Source organism: Talpa occidentalis, unplaced genomic scaffold (genome assembly GCF_014898055.3).
Source record: "Talpa occidentalis isolate TD23 unplaced genomic scaffold, MPIMG_talOcc4v2.1 talOcc4.14, whole genome shotgun sequence".
NCBI classification, from domain to species: Eukaryota; Metazoa; Chordata; class Mammalia; order Eulipotyphla; family Talpidae; genus Talpa; species Talpa occidentalis.
Genome location: NW_023601433.1, coordinates 33,960,794 through 33,980,572, shown reverse-complemented (window position 1 = coordinate 33,980,572; position 19,779 = coordinate 33,960,794). Strand labels below are relative to the sequence as shown.

At 38.2% G+C, this 19,779-nt stretch overlaps 1 protein-coding gene across 1 annotated transcript in view; it reads left to right on the top strand.

The window, feature by feature from the left end:
* The first annotated feature begins 1,298 nt into the window (after window positions 1-1,298).
* Window positions 1,299-19,779, top strand: part of FH (fumarate hydratase) — a 31,826-nt gene continuing 13,345 nt past the window's right edge. Inside the window, exons 1-4 of the mRNA XM_054694917.1 lie at window positions 1,299-1,454; window positions 7,195-7,329; window positions 16,242-16,356; window positions 18,555-18,727. Coding sequence (XP_054550892.1) covers window positions 1,323-1,454; window positions 7,195-7,329; window positions 16,242-16,356; window positions 18,555-18,727 — 555 coding nt within the window. The 5' untranslated portion in view covers window positions 1,299-1,322. The remainder of the gene's footprint in view (window positions 1,455-7,194; window positions 7,330-16,241; window positions 16,357-18,554; window positions 18,728-19,779) is intronic.

Sequence of the window (19,779 nt, the reverse complement as noted above, 5' to 3'; positions counted from 1 at the left end):
CAGCTGTTGACTGGAATTCCTACATGTTTCCCCTCCCCGCCCCCAACATGACTGTGTCAGTGTAGTTCAACATTTTACTTGGTGGCTGCCTTACCACAATGCCAGTGTTCTAAGACAACTTTGGGGAACCACAGAGCAACTGTTTTAATAAAACCATGGAAAAGCAGCATGGCCCTTTTGGAATTCATTTCAGCAGTCACTGTTGTCAGATTCTAGTGGTTATTAGCAAGTCATAAGGGCTGCCCAAACTAAAAGGCGAAGTCACGATGTGGAAGACTTTATGAGGTGGGAGATATTACGGTGCCATATTTGGTAAATCAATTTTGCCACAACCCATCCATTTATTTTATTTAATATTATTTATTTAATATTATTTTTTATTACTCTGCAGTGCCAGACGCCATTTCCGGAAAAATATTAGTAATGACACAAAAAGTGAATCTTACAATATGTCTCCAAAATAGTTAAGATCTTGGACGAGTTGGATATACTTGGGCATCCATATTCTATGAAGAATAATTAGGAGGCAGCCTGTAGAATTGTACATTAAGATGTAATCTGGAAGAAATTTAATTTAATTTTTTTTTTAAAATGCAGTAGAGGGCCTCCCCGGTGGCGCAGCGGTTGAGCGCTGGGTTGCGAGGCTGCCCGCGGCCTCTGCAGCGCCGGTTCCATCCCAGGCTGCTCCCCGGCCACCTGAGGAGGGTCCTGCATGGCGCACAGACCTCTCCTGCCGCCCGCTGCTCCCCTCAGCAGTGTACTTCGGTCCTTCTGCCTGCTCTGCTCTCCGCTCTGGCTCTGGTGAATTCTCTCACCCTCCCGCGCTTCTGACTGTACCCAGTGCTTGTATGAATGAATAAATGAATGAATGAATAAATAAAGAATAAATAAATTAATTAATTAAAAAAATAAAACCTATTTAAAAAAATGCAGTAGAAAGAACCTTTACTGAGTGGTTACATTAGAAGTGAATGAATAAATATTTCTTTCTAAGATATCTCAACAACCAAACACTAACCGGCTTCTTAGCCAATACCGTCAACGAGCCACAAACTGGTTTCCAAAATTTCCGGACTCGCTTTCCCACAATTCCCTTCTCCCCAGTTTCCCATGAATCCGAGGGCTTCAAATAGCCGCTCTGCAAGGTAGTTAAACCCGCCCCTCAGTCTTTATTGGTCATTCAGAATTGGTCCCGCCCCCCACTCTCGGTTTCAGGTGATGATTGGAGAAGAGCGAGGTTCCGTGGGCGGGACGGCTCTGACAGCCGCCGTGGAGGCGTGGTCACAGCCGCCCAGAAATCCTACCCAGGTTCCCGCCGCACCATGTACCGCACACTCCGGCTCCTCGCGTCGGCCGGCCGCGTCCTGCGGGCTCAAGCCTCTGCCTCGGCTTCACCTCCCGCTCCCGGTGGCCGCGCCGTGCTCCGGTTTCGGCTCCCGCTTTCCGCTCGAATGGTGAGTGCGGGCGGCCTGCCCTCCGGCCTCCTGGGGGTGACCTTCAGCCCTCTCGCGGGCCGGGCCTGGGCCCGGGGCCGGCGGCGCGGATTCCCGGGCGTCCCGCCGGGCCTCGGGGCGCCTGCGGGGCGGGGAGGAAGCCTCGGCTCCTGCGAGCGCTCGGGGGGCGCCGAGGGGCTGCCGGCCGGCTCCCGCCCCTTCCCGGGTGCCCCGAGGCCGGGCTGCTGGTGCGGATTTGAAGTAGCCGGTTATCGGCGGCGCTTACTGCTGGGCCCCTGCCGGAGCGGGGTCCCCCGCCCCTGGGCGCCGCGCCGGGGACAGCCCTGGGGGGTGCGCGGCGGAGAGGGCGCCCCGCTTCTGCCCGGTTGACGCTGGTCGAGAGCTGGTCTAGTCGCCTCTGGACTGTGCCTTCTTAGGTCACGACCGTGCAGTGAGCTACCTGCAGGTCTAAGTTCTTAGGAACTTATAAGATTTTTCTTCTCATGAAATTGCCTATTTAGCTTGTATATGGTTTTGCCCACTTCATTTTTCTAAAACCCTGACGTTTGAAACATGGGCAGTGTCTTGAAGCTTATTAGACAAGATTGGATACGGCCTAGCCTTTGCTTAATGTGTACAGTTTTTTCAGAAAATTCTCTAATAAAGAAGAGGTTCAAGTTCAAGTTATAACACAATGAAGGACTGACTCATCAAAAAGAACGCATTTGCTTTTCTTCTTTTTCCTGTCCCTTGTTTAAGATTTCTAGAATAACTATAAGAAAGAAAATAATCAAAATCAACAAACAACTATGAACCAGAGACACTTTATGGGGGTGGGGGCCGGGGAAAGGAGGGATGGGGTCAAATAAGGGGGTTGTAATTGTATGGGGAATATAAAAATAAAATTTAAATTAAAAAAGAACCCTTTTGCTCTTTAGGTGTCACCTTGGTAATTATGTCTTTAACAAGCATTACATGCATATGCACATATGTATATTGTTAGGAGAAATGTGGGAAATAAGTGATAGTTTTGGAAGACTTACAGTTCCCTGTTTACTGTGCTGTAATGTAAGCTTTGCAAAGAGATGCGATTTCAAATCCTCTGCTACTCAGAGTGGAAACTTTGTACAAGTTACTTTTGTGCCTCAGTTTCTGCATGCAGAATGAAAATAATTACAGTTACCTAGCTCGTGTGAAAGTTCTTTGATCAAGTTGTGAATACTCACTATTCATGTAGTGAGGGCTCATTAATGGTTCTTATTTAGGGTATTTCAAAGGCCCAAGACATTTTTCCAGACTATAAAAACACATAATTTGATGGTGTCACTATACCTGCTTTATGTTCTTTGAACTCTGCTCTAATAATTCTGGTGCATTTTAGAGCCTTAAAAATTACTTTAAAAAATAACGTTGCGTTTTGTAAAAGGAAATAATAGGAGACTGGAGAACTGACTCTATCCTCTTGGCACAAATGTTAAAAATAGCACTGACTTTTATGGTTGGAATATAAGCTACTTTTAGATGAGGATAGATTTTGTTTTTCATAATTCTTTATTTATTTATTTATACAAGAACCGGGGTACAGGCCAGATGGGCGGTAGGGTGAGAGGATTCACCAGAGACAGAGTGGGGAACAGAACAGGCAGACTGGCAAAATACACTGCTGAGGGGAGCAGTGGGTGAGACAGGAGAGGTCTGCTTGCCATGTGGGTATCTCCGCAGCTAGCAGGGATCTAACCGGTGCTGCAGAGGCTGCAGGACAATTCATGGAGCTGAGCTCAACTGCATGTGCCACCAGGGGAGGCCCTGTTTTTTATAATTCTGAATACATCATTTACCCTCTAATTTTCTCAATTCCAAAATATCTGTGTTGATTTTATTAAAGGTTTTTTATGTTGCTAAGTGTTGAGAAATTCACAAGACCCTAAATGCCCTTATTTACCTTTCATCTAAAAGAACACATGACAATTCATTCAACAGGTAGATAACATATTTATTGAATACCTGCTATGTCTGGGACCCTGTGAGTAAGACAGTTACTGTGAGGCATAGAGTTTAAAGACTGCTGGAAGCAATTGAATAAGCAAAGCAATTAAATGATCAAACAAATCAGGCACAGATAATTAGAATGTGATAAATGCTGCCAGAAGAAAAAGTACAGCGACTATGAGAATATACAATGGAGAATAGCTATGATACGGCCTTCTAGTTTGGTAGATAGATAAACTACTAATTTTAAAGTTTCTTTCCTTTATTTTGTTAATTATATTCAGGATGGACATAAAGTCTGTGTGTAATGTAATATCAGTAAATCACTTATTACATTTTTGCTAATATTTCAAGACTTGGTGGTCACCCTATATTTTATGGCCAGACAGACTTTTTCAGAAAGAAACTGAAACGCTAAACACAAATCAAATTTTGGATTTTTATATTTGGAGAGAGTCTTTTTTCATGAGAAATGTCTTAATTTTCTTGAACAGTGAAATATTCTTTTAAACCACTTTAGTCTGAAAATCTAAAGCATTTTACCTTTCCTTTATTAGATGTCATAGTTTAGTTAATGGTTCTCTTACACATGTATGTGCATGAGACATGTTTTTTTGACCTTTTCAGTTTAGACTAGCATGTAAATTTTTAGACCACTTAATTTCCTGAGGTTTCAGGGATTAGTAGCTATTAACATTACTGGTATTTCAAAGGTCTGTTAGCTATCATACTACATATTGGACCCATCATACCCACTCATGTGCTCCAGGAGTGGAAATAATTGTGAATGAACGCTTATCTATCAGGAACCATGGGAAATTGCACCTTTGTGCCTGCCCCATACCTAGCTGGTTAAACTCTAACTCATGGTTTCATCCCTGAAGTGACAGACCTTCTCCTGGAATTTCTGCTCTCTGATTACAGGATAGACTATATAGATGAATATAAATGAATTTAAAATTTTCCAATATATCTTACAATATTTTATATTAAATAATTTGTATTATTTACATGTGACAATGATTAGATATATACATGTGTACGTGACAATGATTAGATATATACATGTGTACGTGAGATGCCATTCATTACTACATTTTTCATCGTAAGCACTGATAATTTTCATAGTAATTTAGGTAAGCCACTGGGAAGAGATAAGGTATATCATAATGTAGAAATGTTTTGAAAACCACACAAAAGTTTTAAAATCTCAGATGGATTTACTTGTGGATGGCAAAATCTGTGTAGTGGGTAGGTGCTAGCATTGTTGTTACTGTATTGACAGAATAGAGTAACAGAATTATTTTCATAACATTGCTTCATAAAATTTTGGTTTCAGTTTTGTCTGCATAGTGTGTTTATGTATATACTCAATCATGGCCGTCTTTGTAATGAACATTTGAAAAAATTTGACAAAGTTACTAGTTCATTCCTCTATCTGTGTATGTAAACACACCCTTACACACACTTACACACAGGTACACACACATACTTATCTAACAGATGTTAGACCTGCATAGGCCTAGACTCTTTTAACAATTTTTTTCTAATTGTAGAGTATTTTACAGCATTTTTTCAATTTCTGTTCTACAGGTTTGTGCAAACTTTATATTTCCTGGGATTAAAATTTTCAGCTTTTTGGAATAGCTTCTTGTTAGCTGAGTTCCACAAACAATGTGCAACTTGGGAATGCCATTGCAAATTGAAAATATTTATTTTTCATAAGTACAGTTTATTTTTGAAGTATTTGCTGAGATTGCATTTCAGCCATAGTTGACATATGTACATTTTAAGAGGTCAGTCTCAAATCGTAATTAAGTGATTTTTGAATTAGGATTTTTTTTTTTTAGCTGAAAATCATAATTTATTCATCTAAATCTTTCCAGGTAACTTTGAATACATCTAAGTTTTATTCTAGCAACCTGTTCTTTGATGAAAATTTAATAATTTTGATTATAAAAAGTTTTGCAAATTTAAGGCACCTGATTTTACAAATGTTTCATGGGAACCAATCTCCTCCCTTTGGTGCGCTGAACTCCGTTGCTTTCCCATATGATGATGATGAAGAGAAAGAACCTACCTCAGGTTTCCAAGTATCACTGCTGAGATTGATAGTGTTGTTGGGCTAAGGTATATTTCAACCTATAAAAATACTAGAATATCTGAAACAAAGATCATAGACTGTATGGTAGGCTGGATCAAGGCAATATAATAGTGCAGACATTTTCACTTGTGGGTTGGAGATATAAAACCTCACTTGCTTTTAGTTTATAGGGTAAGAATCTGATTGTCTACCGCTCTCTGTTAGAGAAAAACCTAACCATATAGCTGTAGCGCCTTTTGTTTTGCAGGGTAGGGGTACAACTCAAGGGCTTATTATGTGCTGGTCTGGATTTACTCCTCTGTTATTTAGCTTACAGAGGTAATGATAAAGTAAATCCAAAAGTTTTTGGAATTTGACAGGCCCACCCGTACCACTGTGCAACCTTGCTGATAATGCTGACATTTTATCTTTATAAGTCTCAGTGTCTCCTTCTTTAAGGTAGGGTTAGTAATAGTAAAATCATCCATAGTGGTTGTGAAAGTCAAGTAAGGTAGTAGAGTAAATGCCAGAGTGTGATTATATTTATGAGCTGCTTCCCCTTATTAGCTGAGGTCAGCCCTCTGTAGACTTTTAGGCCTAGAAAAAAATGTACTTCAGGGGCCTCCCTGGTTGCACAGGCAGTTGAACACAGTGCTGTGATGCTTTCCACAACCTCTGCATGCAGATTCGATCCCAGCTGGCCAGGGAGATACCCATGTGGAGCAGCAGACCTCTCCTGGCTGGCCCGCTGCTCCCCTCAGCGGTGTATTTCAGTAGATCTGCTTGTTCTGCTCCGCACTCTGTCTCTGGTGAATCCTCTCACCCTCCCTCACATCTGACCTGTATCCCAGTTCTTGTATAAATAAATAAATCTTTTTAAAAAACCAAATGTACTTAATTAGTTATATTCCTATTTTCTTTTTTTTTTTTAATTTATTTTTATAGAGGCATGCTTTATTTATTTATTTGTTTGTTTGTTTGTTTTTGTTTATACATGCACTGGGTACAGTCAGAAGCGCGGGAGGGTGAGAGAATTCACCAGAGCCAGAGCAGGGAGCACAGCAGGCAGAAGGACCAAAGTACACTGCTGAGGGGAGCAGCGGGCAGCAGGAGAGGTCTGCGCGCCATGCGGGACCCTCCTCCGGTGGCCGGGAGCAGCCGGGGATCGAACCGGCACCTCGGGCAGCTTTGCAACCCAGCGCTCAACCGCTGCGCCACCGGGGAGGCCCAGTTATATTCCTATTTTCACATAGATACAACATTTCTCTTTACATGCAGTAGAAAAGACTGTATAGGTTTACATCTGCAAAATCTAGATTATTTTTATTACGCTATGTGCAAAGTATTTGTACATACCTAACTTTTGTTTAAATAAGTAATATTTATAAATTTTAAAGTATTGTTCTTTGACGATTTTGTGAAACTCTCAGTACAGTAAGTATTAGCGTAAGTACATTAAATTTGTCAAAGCTTAATTAATAATTAATATTCTAATTAAAAACAACTGCTATTTTTACTTCAAAGACTTTCTTTTTGTCATCTATGTAGTGTATGAAGTCTACAATCTGTCTTTAATATATGCTTTTGTCTTTGTGGTACTTTAAGCTTCTTTTCCCTTACAACTAATATGATGCTGTTGTTTTTTGTATTTCCTTTGAAGTTCTAACAGTATCTCGTCTTTATCTTTAGGCAAGCCAAAATGCCTATCGGATAGAATATGATACTTTTGGTGAACTTAAGGTCCCAAACGATAAGTATTATGGTGCCCAGACTGTGAGATCTACAATGAATTTTAAGATTGGAGGTGTGACAGAACGCATGCCAGTAAGTGACTTTTGTGGAAACATTGCTTTATTTTGGATGACTTAAACTATTGAGATTAGTCACTTAATTTTATAGATAAATATTTTTCAATGTTAAAATATAAAGTAATTAGAGAACTGACTTTGTGAGTAATATTTTTCTCTTTTATTAAAGTGTCAAGGAACTTTTTGAAGTTTAAGTTTTTAAACTGCAACTTTGAATATTTTGAAACTTTATTTGCTGGAACTAAGTGATTTGTCTTTACATTCTTGCTGGGATTCTTCAAAAATGTAAACATTTTTAAATTTCAGTACATAGTTTTTTTAAAAAAAAACAACTTCAAAGAAATTAGATTTTTCTTTCATATTATACTTTCCATCCAGCCTGGTTTTGCTTTTCAGAAAATCATACATAAATACATAAAAATATCCCTTACGCATATAATAGGTAATATGTAACAATGTATTCAGTGCTACATGAGTAACTAATGATTTGAAAACGTTCTACCGTATTTCATTAAATCTAAGGTGACATCAATTTGAAGACACATTATTGTGTAACACTAAGAAGGCTGCCAGTAAAAACTGTGATATCACTTATAAGATGAATCTAGATTTTCAGATGTTAAATTATGATATAATTGATAAATTCATGAAATACATTACATTTCCTACCAGAGTATGAGAAATAGTCATGCGGGAATGCAGGAAAACTAGAAGTAGTCAGGTTTTTTTCCAGTGAGATATTTGAATATAATTTTATGGTAATTTTTAACTTTCATATTGTAGCTCATTCCTAAGCTTTCAAGGCTAAATTTTGATAGGTTTACATAATTTCATGACAGGCAGCTGAATCATCTTTGAAGATAATCTTCTTGTTATTGTCACCTGCAGCTAGTTTGTGGATGAGGTGACAGTAGGGTTACACTACATGGTTGGATCACAAAGGATAGCAACTGATCCCAACATGTTCTCATATGGTTCAACTCTCGAGATAAGGAGGTAGGTGCTAACCAACAATGGTAGGAGTAACCATGGCTCATATTTTGATTGAAATTCAACCAAAACAGCTCAAACCCCAGGGACTAGGATGGACCTAATTGGTGGTGGGTTCTCATCTGTGTGCACTTAAGAATGCAGGACATGACATAAAAGCAGACAGGTGATGAGAAAGGGCTCTAACAGGTTTAATTTACACAGGGAATGGGAAAAGGGAGTGCTTATAGAGGGTACTTTTAGGCTGGCATGTAGAGAGATGCCATCTATCCTACCCCAGATAGTGTCTGGTGAGCAGAGACCAAGGTCCAGGCCAAAACTGCATCTATTAACTGCCAGCTGCTCTGCAGATCTCCCTTTTCCCAAGTGGTTTCATTGCCAAAGCACCAGCAGCTTTTTACCTGCCTCAACCCTAACTCCACCATTTTTCCTCATGTGGCCCTGTTCAAGGGTTGGACTTTGGAAAGCTCCTCATTCTACCATCAAGTTGACTGTGAACATCAATCACTAGCTTGGAGGTTGATTTTCACTGTTCCTATTACAATTTCCCTATTTTGAATTTTTGTCACCATTTATGTGGTAATGAAAGCTAAATGCTAGGGTATGGACTCAGAAGACATTTTCATTGGGGTTCACAGGAAATTGCAGTCACCCCAGGGTGCCTCCCTTAGCCAAATCAGTATGAGAAGAGGAAGCCATTCTATTCCTATACTGTGGATCCTCAATAACCTCCCCAGGAGAGCAACTAACTTCTTTAGAGGGAGACTATTGGATTCAAAGTTTCCAGTAAAAGAAATAGTCATATTTTTCTATATAACTTTGCTTTGATTTAGTTTTTTTTGTTCCAAGTTACTGATCCCGCTCATGTAGCTTTTGATTTTCCTTTTCATTGCACATAAGGCCAGTCCCTATAGATCTTCATTTTGTGTGTGGTTAGAAATGAAAGTCTCCTTATATTTACTGTAGTCTATGTGATCTGGGAGATACTTCTTCCCAACTGCCATATAATCTTCAGGAAACTCCTTCACGTTCATCAGTGATCTAGAATATAAAAATGGTACCCAGACTTGCATCTCTTGATGTGAATAACCCAGCTACTTTGTGTGATGAAACTTGAATTCACTTTCAGTTGAGTTCCCAAAATAATTTCAGATGACAGAGAAAGACATCAGGTGCCCTCAAGGGCATGATGGTAATAATTATAGACAAGACCACATTGATTAAGAGACCTTAATAAGAGGGGACCTAAATAAACAGGCTCGGAGTTTGACTGCTCATCCCTTGGGCCCAGCCACATTGTGAAGCAGCATGATTTATTATTTATATAATAAAGTTGATCATTCCCTTTCCCTAACATGATTATTATACATTTATTTATTTATATTTTCATCTTAGGCCAGGGACTTCAACCTGTTTATTTCTACTTTTCCATCTTCTAGCAATGCCTGGGAAAAGTAGATAATTAATAAATATTTATTGAATTATGTAATTCAGTAAACTATCAATATTCTATTATTTGACTAAGTTTTTATATATAATGTTCTCTTTTTCTCTACATTTTTATGATACAAAAATTAAAATTGTAAATTTTAAATATTTGCTCAAATTAGTGAAAATTGCAAAAATAAAAGGTAGGAAGAAAGAAGAGAGCGAGGGAGGAAGAGAGGGAGGAAGGGCAAAAAGAATAGCTTGGCCACAGAGATGCAAGCTTTAAAAAATTAAGAAAAAAAAAAAAACAAAATCAAAATTAAGTGACTGCTGGGACATTGTAAAATTGGAAAATGTCATAAAGTGGAATTATGAAGTAATTGTTGAGAAAGAAGAGTGAGTGAAAATATATCACCCCTCCCCCTGCCAGTATCATTGTATAGAATCACCTGCTTGTGACTATTTTTCTCCTGGGTTTCTTTCAAAATCTTTTTTTTTTTTAATTTATTTATTTATACAAGAACTGGGGTATAGGCCAGCGGCGCTGTGGGAGGGTGAGAGAATTCACCAGAGACAGAGCAGAGAGCAGAACAGGCAGACTGAAATACATTGCTGAGGGGAACAGTGGGTATCACAGTGCTGCATTCTACCCGCTGCACCATTTGGGAGGCCCAGTTTCTTATAAATTCTAAAATGTCCTTTACTTCATTGAACTGCATATAAAGGAGACTAGTTATGGTATTTATTTTGGAACCAGAAGTGGTTTTGAATCCCCACTTACACACTTTTTAGCTGTGGAGTTTGGCAAATAATTTGCTTTAACCTTTTTAGTCTCAGATTTCATATTATTAAAATAAGGATAACAATAGCTAACTCAGAGTGTTGCTGTGACTATTAAATGTGGTAAGTCATATAAAGCTGATTACTACCAAGTTAATTAAAAATAATTGGCATTTTTTATTGTTATAGGTAATGTTCTAGAAAGATACATAATGAAAATTCATTCTAAAATGAATAAAATTGCTCTTTTCCATTGGTAAAAGACCTCAGGGCCTAGGGGAACAGTAGATTAGGGGACATTAAGATGTGGAACCTCTGTCACCACTGCCCAACATTATTAACTTGATTGTGTATTGGCATCAAATCCTGAGTTTAATCTATAAGTTGTCAAATGTTGGTACAAAGAAAGAAATTAACATGTTGTGTGCACTTATTCTGTATTAGGCACCATTTAAGCTGCAATACAAGTGTTATCTCATTTAATTTGCTTCTCATACAGACCCATTTGGCCTGTTTCTAAAGGAGGTAGACATAACTCAAAATAACAAATTAACCTTCCCCAAATCATGCCTATAGTTATGGAGATTTGGAATTTGAAACCAGGACCGTCTAGCTCAAAATTGCATTCTCTTTTTATTTTCACACACTTCCATGCCTGGAATTCACTGAATTTTGCTCTAATTCTGAAACATCTGTCTCAGGAATGAGAAATCAAGTAGAATTGATTGATGCTCAGAAAGTAGCAGAATGCATATGGTGAAATGCAGATGTGGTCTACAATCCCAATGTTTTTTACCCAAATAAATGTATTTACTTTAACAACTTATTTTAGAAGTATATGTTTCTTTTCTTCTATAGAGGAGCACAAGAGATTAATTTTATTCTACAAGTCTACAGATTAGGCTTTCTACCGGGTATTACATAGTTGACTAGGAGTAATCCAGTACTCCAAAGCAAGGGAATTTTTCCTTGTAGGGTTTAAAAAAAATGACTTATATACGCAAAACAATGGCCTCTTACACCCACACTTTTAAATTGATGCATAATTGATAGCTGATTGTGTATAAAACTATTTGATACCGCTTAAAGATATGATGATTTGTTATATATCAAGGTATTTCACAGAATTCAAGCTCAGGAGTGAAACAAGACTTCAAGCAGAGGACTCAGTTAAAATAGGGAAAGTACTCAGGAATCCACTCTATTTTATCTCTGATTCTGTGATATTGTGAAATTGTGAAATAGCTTTCTGTTTCTATGTTCTTTGTGTGAAATATGGCTGTATAAAATAAGTGTTCATGTTCCATTTTGGAACATATAAATATCTAGCCACTAAAAAAAAAAGTTTCCAGTAAAGCATCTTCCTCTTCCTTTTCTTCCCTTGTACAGCTGCCAGGGTAAGGGGAAGACTGCTCCCATTTTGTGCCATCAAATTTTGATCCATCAATAGAACATTTTCCCTTTAACTTTAGTATACAGGCTAAACAGTGTTACATTTAAAAGCCATACACTTCCTATACAGTGATCTACACTGAACTTGTTCCATTCAGCCTGAATTTGTCTTTTTGAAAGTAGACTTCTGGCCAGAGTAAAAGGCTCATTCCTGTCCAACTGAAAACAGTTGTGGAAAATGCTTAAATACACACCCAAGAAAATCCCCAGAAGCACAAGTCCTAAACTAGAGGTTGAAAATGACTTACAAGTCTATGCCTACAGTACCTCCCAAAAGGCCAAAATCAGCTGCAATATGTCAGACTTTACCAGAGCAACGAAACCAAAAAACAAATCAAACCACAGAACTTGAAGTAAAACCAAACTCCTCTAAATTAGAGACAGAAATATCCCACCATGTGTCCAGCAATTGCAACGTGCTTATGGTGGCCAATGAAATGGGTGTCCCTTTGTTACCAGAACCCAGCCGCCTCAGTGGTGGGAGCAGGCAGCAGCAGTGTTCTCTCACCCTGCTGCTCCACCACAAGTCAATTGTGGCAATTGCTCCTCAGAACCCTTTTATGTAACTTGTGTACTTCCTGGATGGTGGAATGGACCAATCAGGTGTCATCTATGAGCTGATTGGTGCTAAATGGGCCAACCGGCCACAGGATTGAAAAATGGTCCAATCAGACTTGTGGGCTGAGCACCCTGAAAGAGGAATAAGCCAGGGTTGGAGGGAGCTGAAAGGGGAAATGATGCCAGCTCCTTAACAGGAGAGTTCCAGCCCCCTAAGAGGAGAGAAGACTCCAGCCCCCGAACAGGACAGATGGTTCCAGCCTCTGAAAAAAGGAAGAAGAAGGAAGGGGAAGACTCCATTCCTGGCCTCCATGAAAGATGAAAAGAGCATCCAGCAGCCGACCTCCGAAGAGCCAAGAAAAGCAGATATCTGTCAGAGGCCCTGGGCCTTATGTCTCAGAGTTGTTTGTTGTTGGTATAGACTAACTCACAAAGAGCTGTTAACACTTGGTGTCTCTGACACCATCTCTGAGGGACCAGTTAGTGATTAACATGACTGGCCAGTGCTGTCCAGCACTCCTGGTGACCAGTAGTGACCATCATTGATGCTATCTGGATGAGCTATCCAGCCACTTGTGGCCATGGTGAGCTCTTTGTTTCCCCTCTTTGTAAAATAAACCCTATGGATGTTTCTGGACCCTGAGGTCTTGCAATTGTGTACAAGGGTGAGAACCCACAGATAGCAACCTGTCCTCTTTTCGGGCACTGTCCTTTGTTTGACTATAACTGTGTGGGTATTGTTTTGCTATAGCCCTTGGTTTTGATTTTTGGCTCTTTGGCCTTTGAGGCTTTTTGGCAGTTCTCTTGTCTTAGAGCCCGGGCAGTGGGTGGCTGTTTCATCCTTCCATCTGGCCTCCTGCCTTGTTGCTTCTGACAGCCCCTATTTCACTTTGAGCTATCAAACCATAGGTGTCTGGCTTGAAGTTGGGTATCAGGCTGAAACAGGACAAACCCAGGGACCACAGTTGACCCAGTTGGTGGATCCTCACCCTAACGCAAAACACAGGACCTGACTGAAAGGGGGACACATGGTGAGAAACACTGTAACCAGGTTGATTTACAGAGGGAGTGAGAAAGGGTAGAGCTGAAGTTGTTTTGTTTGGTATGTTTCTCTATATTCAACCCACATATGAGTGCGGTCATATAATTTTTGTCTTTCTCCTCCTAACTTATTTCACTTAGCATAATTTGCTCAAGTTCCATCCAAGTTTTTGCAAATAATAAGATTTCATCTGAGTGGTACTTCATTATGTAGCTAGCTATACCATGTGTTTTTCCATTCATCTGTTGATGGATAGTTAGGTTGTATTTTTCTCTTGCTTATTGTGAATAATGTTGCATTGAAGATAGGGGTGCATATATCTTTTCAAATTATTGTTCTTATATTCTTCAGATGAATACCCAGAAGTGAAGTAGATGAATTATGTGATACTTCTTAATTTTTTGAGAAATCTATGTCTATTCTATTTTCCACGGTGGCTGCACAGTTTAGATTGCCACTAACAGTGGATGAAGATTCCCCTTTCACATCTTCAGCAACACTTGTTTCTTATATTTTTGATAATAGTCATTCTAACTGCTGTGAGGATATCTCATTACACTTTTGATTTTCATTTCCCTAATAATAAGTGATGATTACCATCTTATGCCTCCTGGTGAACTGTCTATTTATATTTTGTGCCCATTTTTTAAATTGTGTTATTTGTTATTTTTGAGTTGTTTGTATATATATTGGATTTTAAACACTTATTGGTTGTATGATTGGTAAATATCCTTTTTTGTTTGTTTTTTAGAAAAAGAAAACATTTATTAAGGAGAAAAGGAACAGAAATAAAGTAGGACTCCCAGGCTGGTGGAACCAGGCCAGGGAGGGGCAAGTAAGCCCTGATATATATAGTCTTCCATTCAGTTGGTTGCCTTTTTCATTTTAATGATTTTGTTGTTGTTGTGCAGAAGCGTTTTAGTTGGTGGTAGTATCATTTTTTTGGTACTGGTTCTCATTTGTTTTCATGTTTAAAGTTTTTATTTATTTATTTATTTATTTATTATATTTGTTTGTTTTGTTTATACAAGCACTGGGTACAGTCAGAAGCGCGGGAGGGTGAGAGAATTCACCAGAGCCAGAGCAGGGAGCAGAGCAGGCAGAAGGGCTGAAGTACACTGCTGAGGGGAACAGCGGGTGGCAGGAGAGGTCTGCGCACCATGTGGGATCCTCCTCCGGTGGCCGGGGAGCAGCCGGGGATCGAACCGGCGCCGCAGAGGCCGCGGGCAGCTTCGCAACCCAGCGCTCAACCGCTGCGCCACCGGGGAGGCCCATGTTTAACGTTTTAAAGTTTATAATCCTGTATCATTTGTCTGCATTTCATTGGGTCAAAACACATTTTAATTTTTGTTTCTTAAAATATAGAATAAAAATGTTTCACGTTTCTTTTCTGTTTCGCCTACAAGTTATACTCACTCACTGGCTTAGGTTTAACGTGTCTTCTCTTTGCTGTTTTTATTTGCTTTTCTACTTTAATTCTTCTCCAAAGACTTTAGTTTTTCTTATAAAGATTTATTTTCATATGCATACAAACTGGGGTATAGGCCAGAGGTGTGGGGGGTGTGAGAGGATTCACCAGAGACAGAGTGGGGAGCAGAACAGGTGGATCTACTGAAACACACTGCTGAGGAGAACCGCAGGCAAAATAGGAAAGATCTACAGCTCCATGTGGGTTAGCTTCCTTGCTAGAATTTGAACTCAGACCACAGTGGCTGGCAATAGCTTGATAGTGCTGAGACTTTAAACCCTGTGCCACCAGGGAGGCCCCCCTTTTCTTTAATAAATTCTCCCTCTTCCTCTTCCTGTCTCCTTCCTGCATTTTACCTATTCAAATTTAGAATGGCATCTGTACAACAAATCTGTCCTATTAATCTGTTATTAATTTTGACAAGAACACATAGCTCACTTATTTTGCAGAAACCAAGTATCATTTCATTGAAATCTCATCAAATGTTATTATTTAGTTTATTTTTTTTTTAATTTGGTGAGGTGATTTAGAATAGAAACTGAACAGATGTTAAAATATTGTGATTATATATATCAGAAGTTAACAACTTTAAGTCTGCAGAAGGTTGGGTGGTTCAAAAATAATATTTCTGAGAGAAATTTCCACTGATAATATCAAGTAATTAGGATATCATGTTTTTTTTTGGCTTTTGGATGAAATAATGCCTATTCAGCAACTGATGATTTCACTCTAAATGACAATTTCTATGTTACTGATTTTTTTTTTTTTTTTCCAGTGAAGAAGGGAAATTATAAGGTAGCCTGGGATCCAGTGAGGGAAAATAATGGTGCTTTCTAGTGAAATGCTCGCTGCTTACTTTTACATATATAATACAAGCACATATGCATTGTGATCTATTATAAAAATAGGTGCAATCCTACATTATTTATATGTGATTATGTGTGTGGCTGTATAAAATATGTATATGTATGTGTGTAAGGCATATATACATATATAGTCAATTTATTTTTGTTCAGTTCCCTAAACAAATAGATGAGTGATGATTCTCGGTTCATTATATACCTATCTGTATTCTTTATATCCTAAACATTTTGGGATCATAGTATTTCTTAAGTTACTATTTATGTGCACATTGCCCCCTGTATAAAACAATAAATTTTTATGCTTAAGTAAGATTGAAAATTTGAGACATTTTTCTGGTTAATTTTAGATCCCAGTTATTAAAGCTTTTGGCATCTTGAAGCGAGCAGCTGCTGAAGTAAACCAGGATTATGGTCTTGATCCAAAGATTGCTGCTGCAATAATGAAGGCAGCAGATGAGGTAGGTGGTGATAAATGTGTTTACTTAATGCCATCAGACATGGATCATGACAAGCTCTGGCATGAGGACAAGGGCACTGTGAATTATTGGGTTGATGATTTCAAGGCAAGATGGCAGCATTATTATTTAGTGAGGATATTCATATGATGCTTAAAATGTGGCAAAGTTCTGGATGCTTTTGTATCTTTTAATTCTTTTGACTTTTCTTTTTAATTGTTAAATGAAAAATAAAGTGCCAAGAATACTTAGACAACGAGTTTATTAGATAATCAAAATGAGAATTCAAACCTGGGAAGCATTCCAACACACTTTACTCTGAGAACTGTTCCAAATTGTAAGTTTCAATTTAGTTATATAGCCAGAAACAGTGAGTCATTAACATCAAGAAAATAACTGTTCTTGGTAGGAGGGGCTCTAGACGTTATATTGTCCCTATCCAAAGATAAAGTAATGTCAGAAGGCCATGAAGGCATAGGATCCAATGAGAGAAAGTAATGGTGCTTGCTGGTCTCCTCCCTCTGCAAGGAAGTAAAGACTGGATGCCCATTGTTAAATCTTTTTTTTCCCCCCTGAAAAAACTGATTTATACCTTCAAGTAGTAGATTTTTTTCATTCAAGGAGTGGAACCCATGAAGATGTCTTACTGTTTGCCCAGCAAACCAGGGGCATGGTTCCCAGAAAATTTTGCATTATGTTTACATAATTTATTCAGTTTAAAGAAAACTTTGTGAAGAGATACTTTCAACTTATATATCTGATTTCTTATTTTTTTTTAAAGATTTATTTATTTATGCATACAAGAGTTGGGTCACCGGCCAGACATGCAGGGGGTGAGAGGATTCACCAGAGACAGAGTAGGGAGCAGAACAGACAGATTGACTGAAAACACTGCTGAGGGAAGCAGCAGGAGAGACAGGAGAGGTCTGTTGCGCCATGTGGGCTGCTCCCTCGCCAGCCAGAGATTGAACTCTTGCTGCAGAGGCTGTGGATTGCTTCATAGTGCGGTGCTTATCCCCCTGCACCACCAGGGGAGGGCCTGATTTCTTATTTTTTATATAGAAGTGACTTCTTTTAAAATTAGTTGGTTTGATAATATGTATGAAGAATGTAATTTCACTAATCCATTAATCTTGAAGCAAGTAGACAACATGGTTTAAACACTACACAATTGTTCGTTGCAGTACTATATAATATTTATAATGATAACATATTAGGTTGTATCCAGCCATAACAGCTGCCTATTTATAAAGTCATAGGAAATTAGTGTTTTAAGAATGTCATAAAATAAAGCCTACCATATATGTATGTTGTTATTTTAATTTTGTTTAGAAAAAATCAACAGAAAGCATTTATTTTTTCATATATGCATATACACATCCTTGCTTGAAGTAGAGACTGGAAGGATATACCAATATGTTAATAATCATTATTCCTGAAAGGAGAACTGTGATGACTTACAGTTTTCTCAGTTCTCAAAGTTTTCTACACTGATAATCTGTTATTTTTTTGTGTAGCTAGGAGAAACTTTAAAGTGATAGATTTTACTTTAATAGAATTCTAAAGTGCAATGCAGATTATTTTTAAGCTAAAGTCACTCTGGTAGATTAAGCATCCACATGTGGAAAGCTTACAAGTCAAAAATTAACACATTAGCTAAAAGTAAAAAACATGAAAAAACAGGGGCAAATCTGCACCTTGTTTTGTCTTTGTCCTTGGCAATTGCTATTCATTAGACATCTGTGTGATTAAATAGCTTCAAAGTCCCTAATTCATTATCATGCTGACTCTGGCTGTAACATCCATTGACTGTTCCTGCTGAGCACCAACAGTAAATGTAGATGAAGACTTCATACATTTACCAGCCTTAATAGGTGATCCTATCCGGATATTATCAGAGAAAGCAGTTGGAGAAATAGAAAAAAGTTTACTGTGATTTCCATTTTGAAATCACTGAAATTGTTATACAATTCAGAGTAATTTTTCACTTTTTAAAGTAGCAGTTATTGAAACAAAGTAATGTCACAGAAGCTTCAATTTACTAGATAGCCATGAACTTAGTGGTCCTAGCAACAAATCATTTAGCTTATGAAAAATGTGAACATCTTTTAAAAAGTATATAATCATAGTTAATAAAATAGCTAAATAAATATTGACTATTTTTATTTATAAAAATTCATTTTTAATATTTTTTTCTTCAGGTAGCTGAAGGTAAATTAAATGATCATTTTCCTCTTGTGGTGTGGCAAACTGGATCAGGTACCCAGACAAATATGAATGTAAATGAAGTCATTAGCAACAGAGCAATTGAAATGCTAGGAGGTGAACTTGGCAGCAAAAAACCTGTGCATCCCAATGATCATGTTAACAAAAGCCAGGTAAGTATATATATTCTTTTCTTTGTTATAAATTGAAAAGAATCCTGAGATTTTTCTTGTAAAATAGGTAGCCTTTTTGACAGGGAGGATTCTCTCTGCTTATACTGTTTAATGAAAAAGACATCTTATTTGCTCTCCTTATTTCTTCTAGGAATCTTGGCTCTAGCTCTTATACTTTATAAAAATCACTTGTAAGACACCTAAGTATAATACATATGCATATTTTATTATCTGAATTATTTTTTTAACTATTCTATTTTGAAATAATTTTTTATTTATTGAAGAATTGCACTGATATCTAGGAGTTCCTCTGTCAGCTTCCCTAAATGTAAATATTTTATATAACCCTAGTACACTTACTGCCTAAGAAATAAACATTGGTACAATACTTTTAACTAAACAGACTTTTTAAGGATTTCCCTAATTTTCCACCAATATCCTTTTACTTCATGATTTTGGCTATGCTACCTTTTGCATTTAGTCTTTGTATACCCTTAGTTTCCTTCAGGCTATGTCAGTATTTTTTGTCTTCTATGAAAATTAGTGGTCAGATATTTTGTAGCATCTCCCTCAGTTTGGGTTTGTCTAATGTTTTCTCATGATTAGATTAAGACTATGGATTTTGGGCCTCCCCCGTGCTCTAGGGGTTCAGTCTCAGTGCTATCACTCCCTGCTACAGCCTGAGTTTGATCCCTGGTCAGGGAGCTAACCCACATATGGTGCAACAGACCTCTCCTGTCTCGCCCGCTACTCCCCTCAGTAGTGTATTTCGGTGGATCCTCCTGTTCTGCTCCCAACTCTGCTTCTGGTGTATCCTCTCACCTCCTGCACCTCTGACCTGTACCCCAGTTCTTCTACGCAAAAATAAATAAAAAATTGAAAGAAAAAAAAAGGCTGTGGATTTTGGGCACAACTATTAATGGAATGAAGGATTCTTCTCATATTACACCAGGGGTTCATGACAGCAACATGACAGTACTGGTTGTGTTAACTCTCGCTTGTTTAAGATGGTGTTTGCCAGCTTTCTCTGCTATAAAGTTACTGTTTTTCCT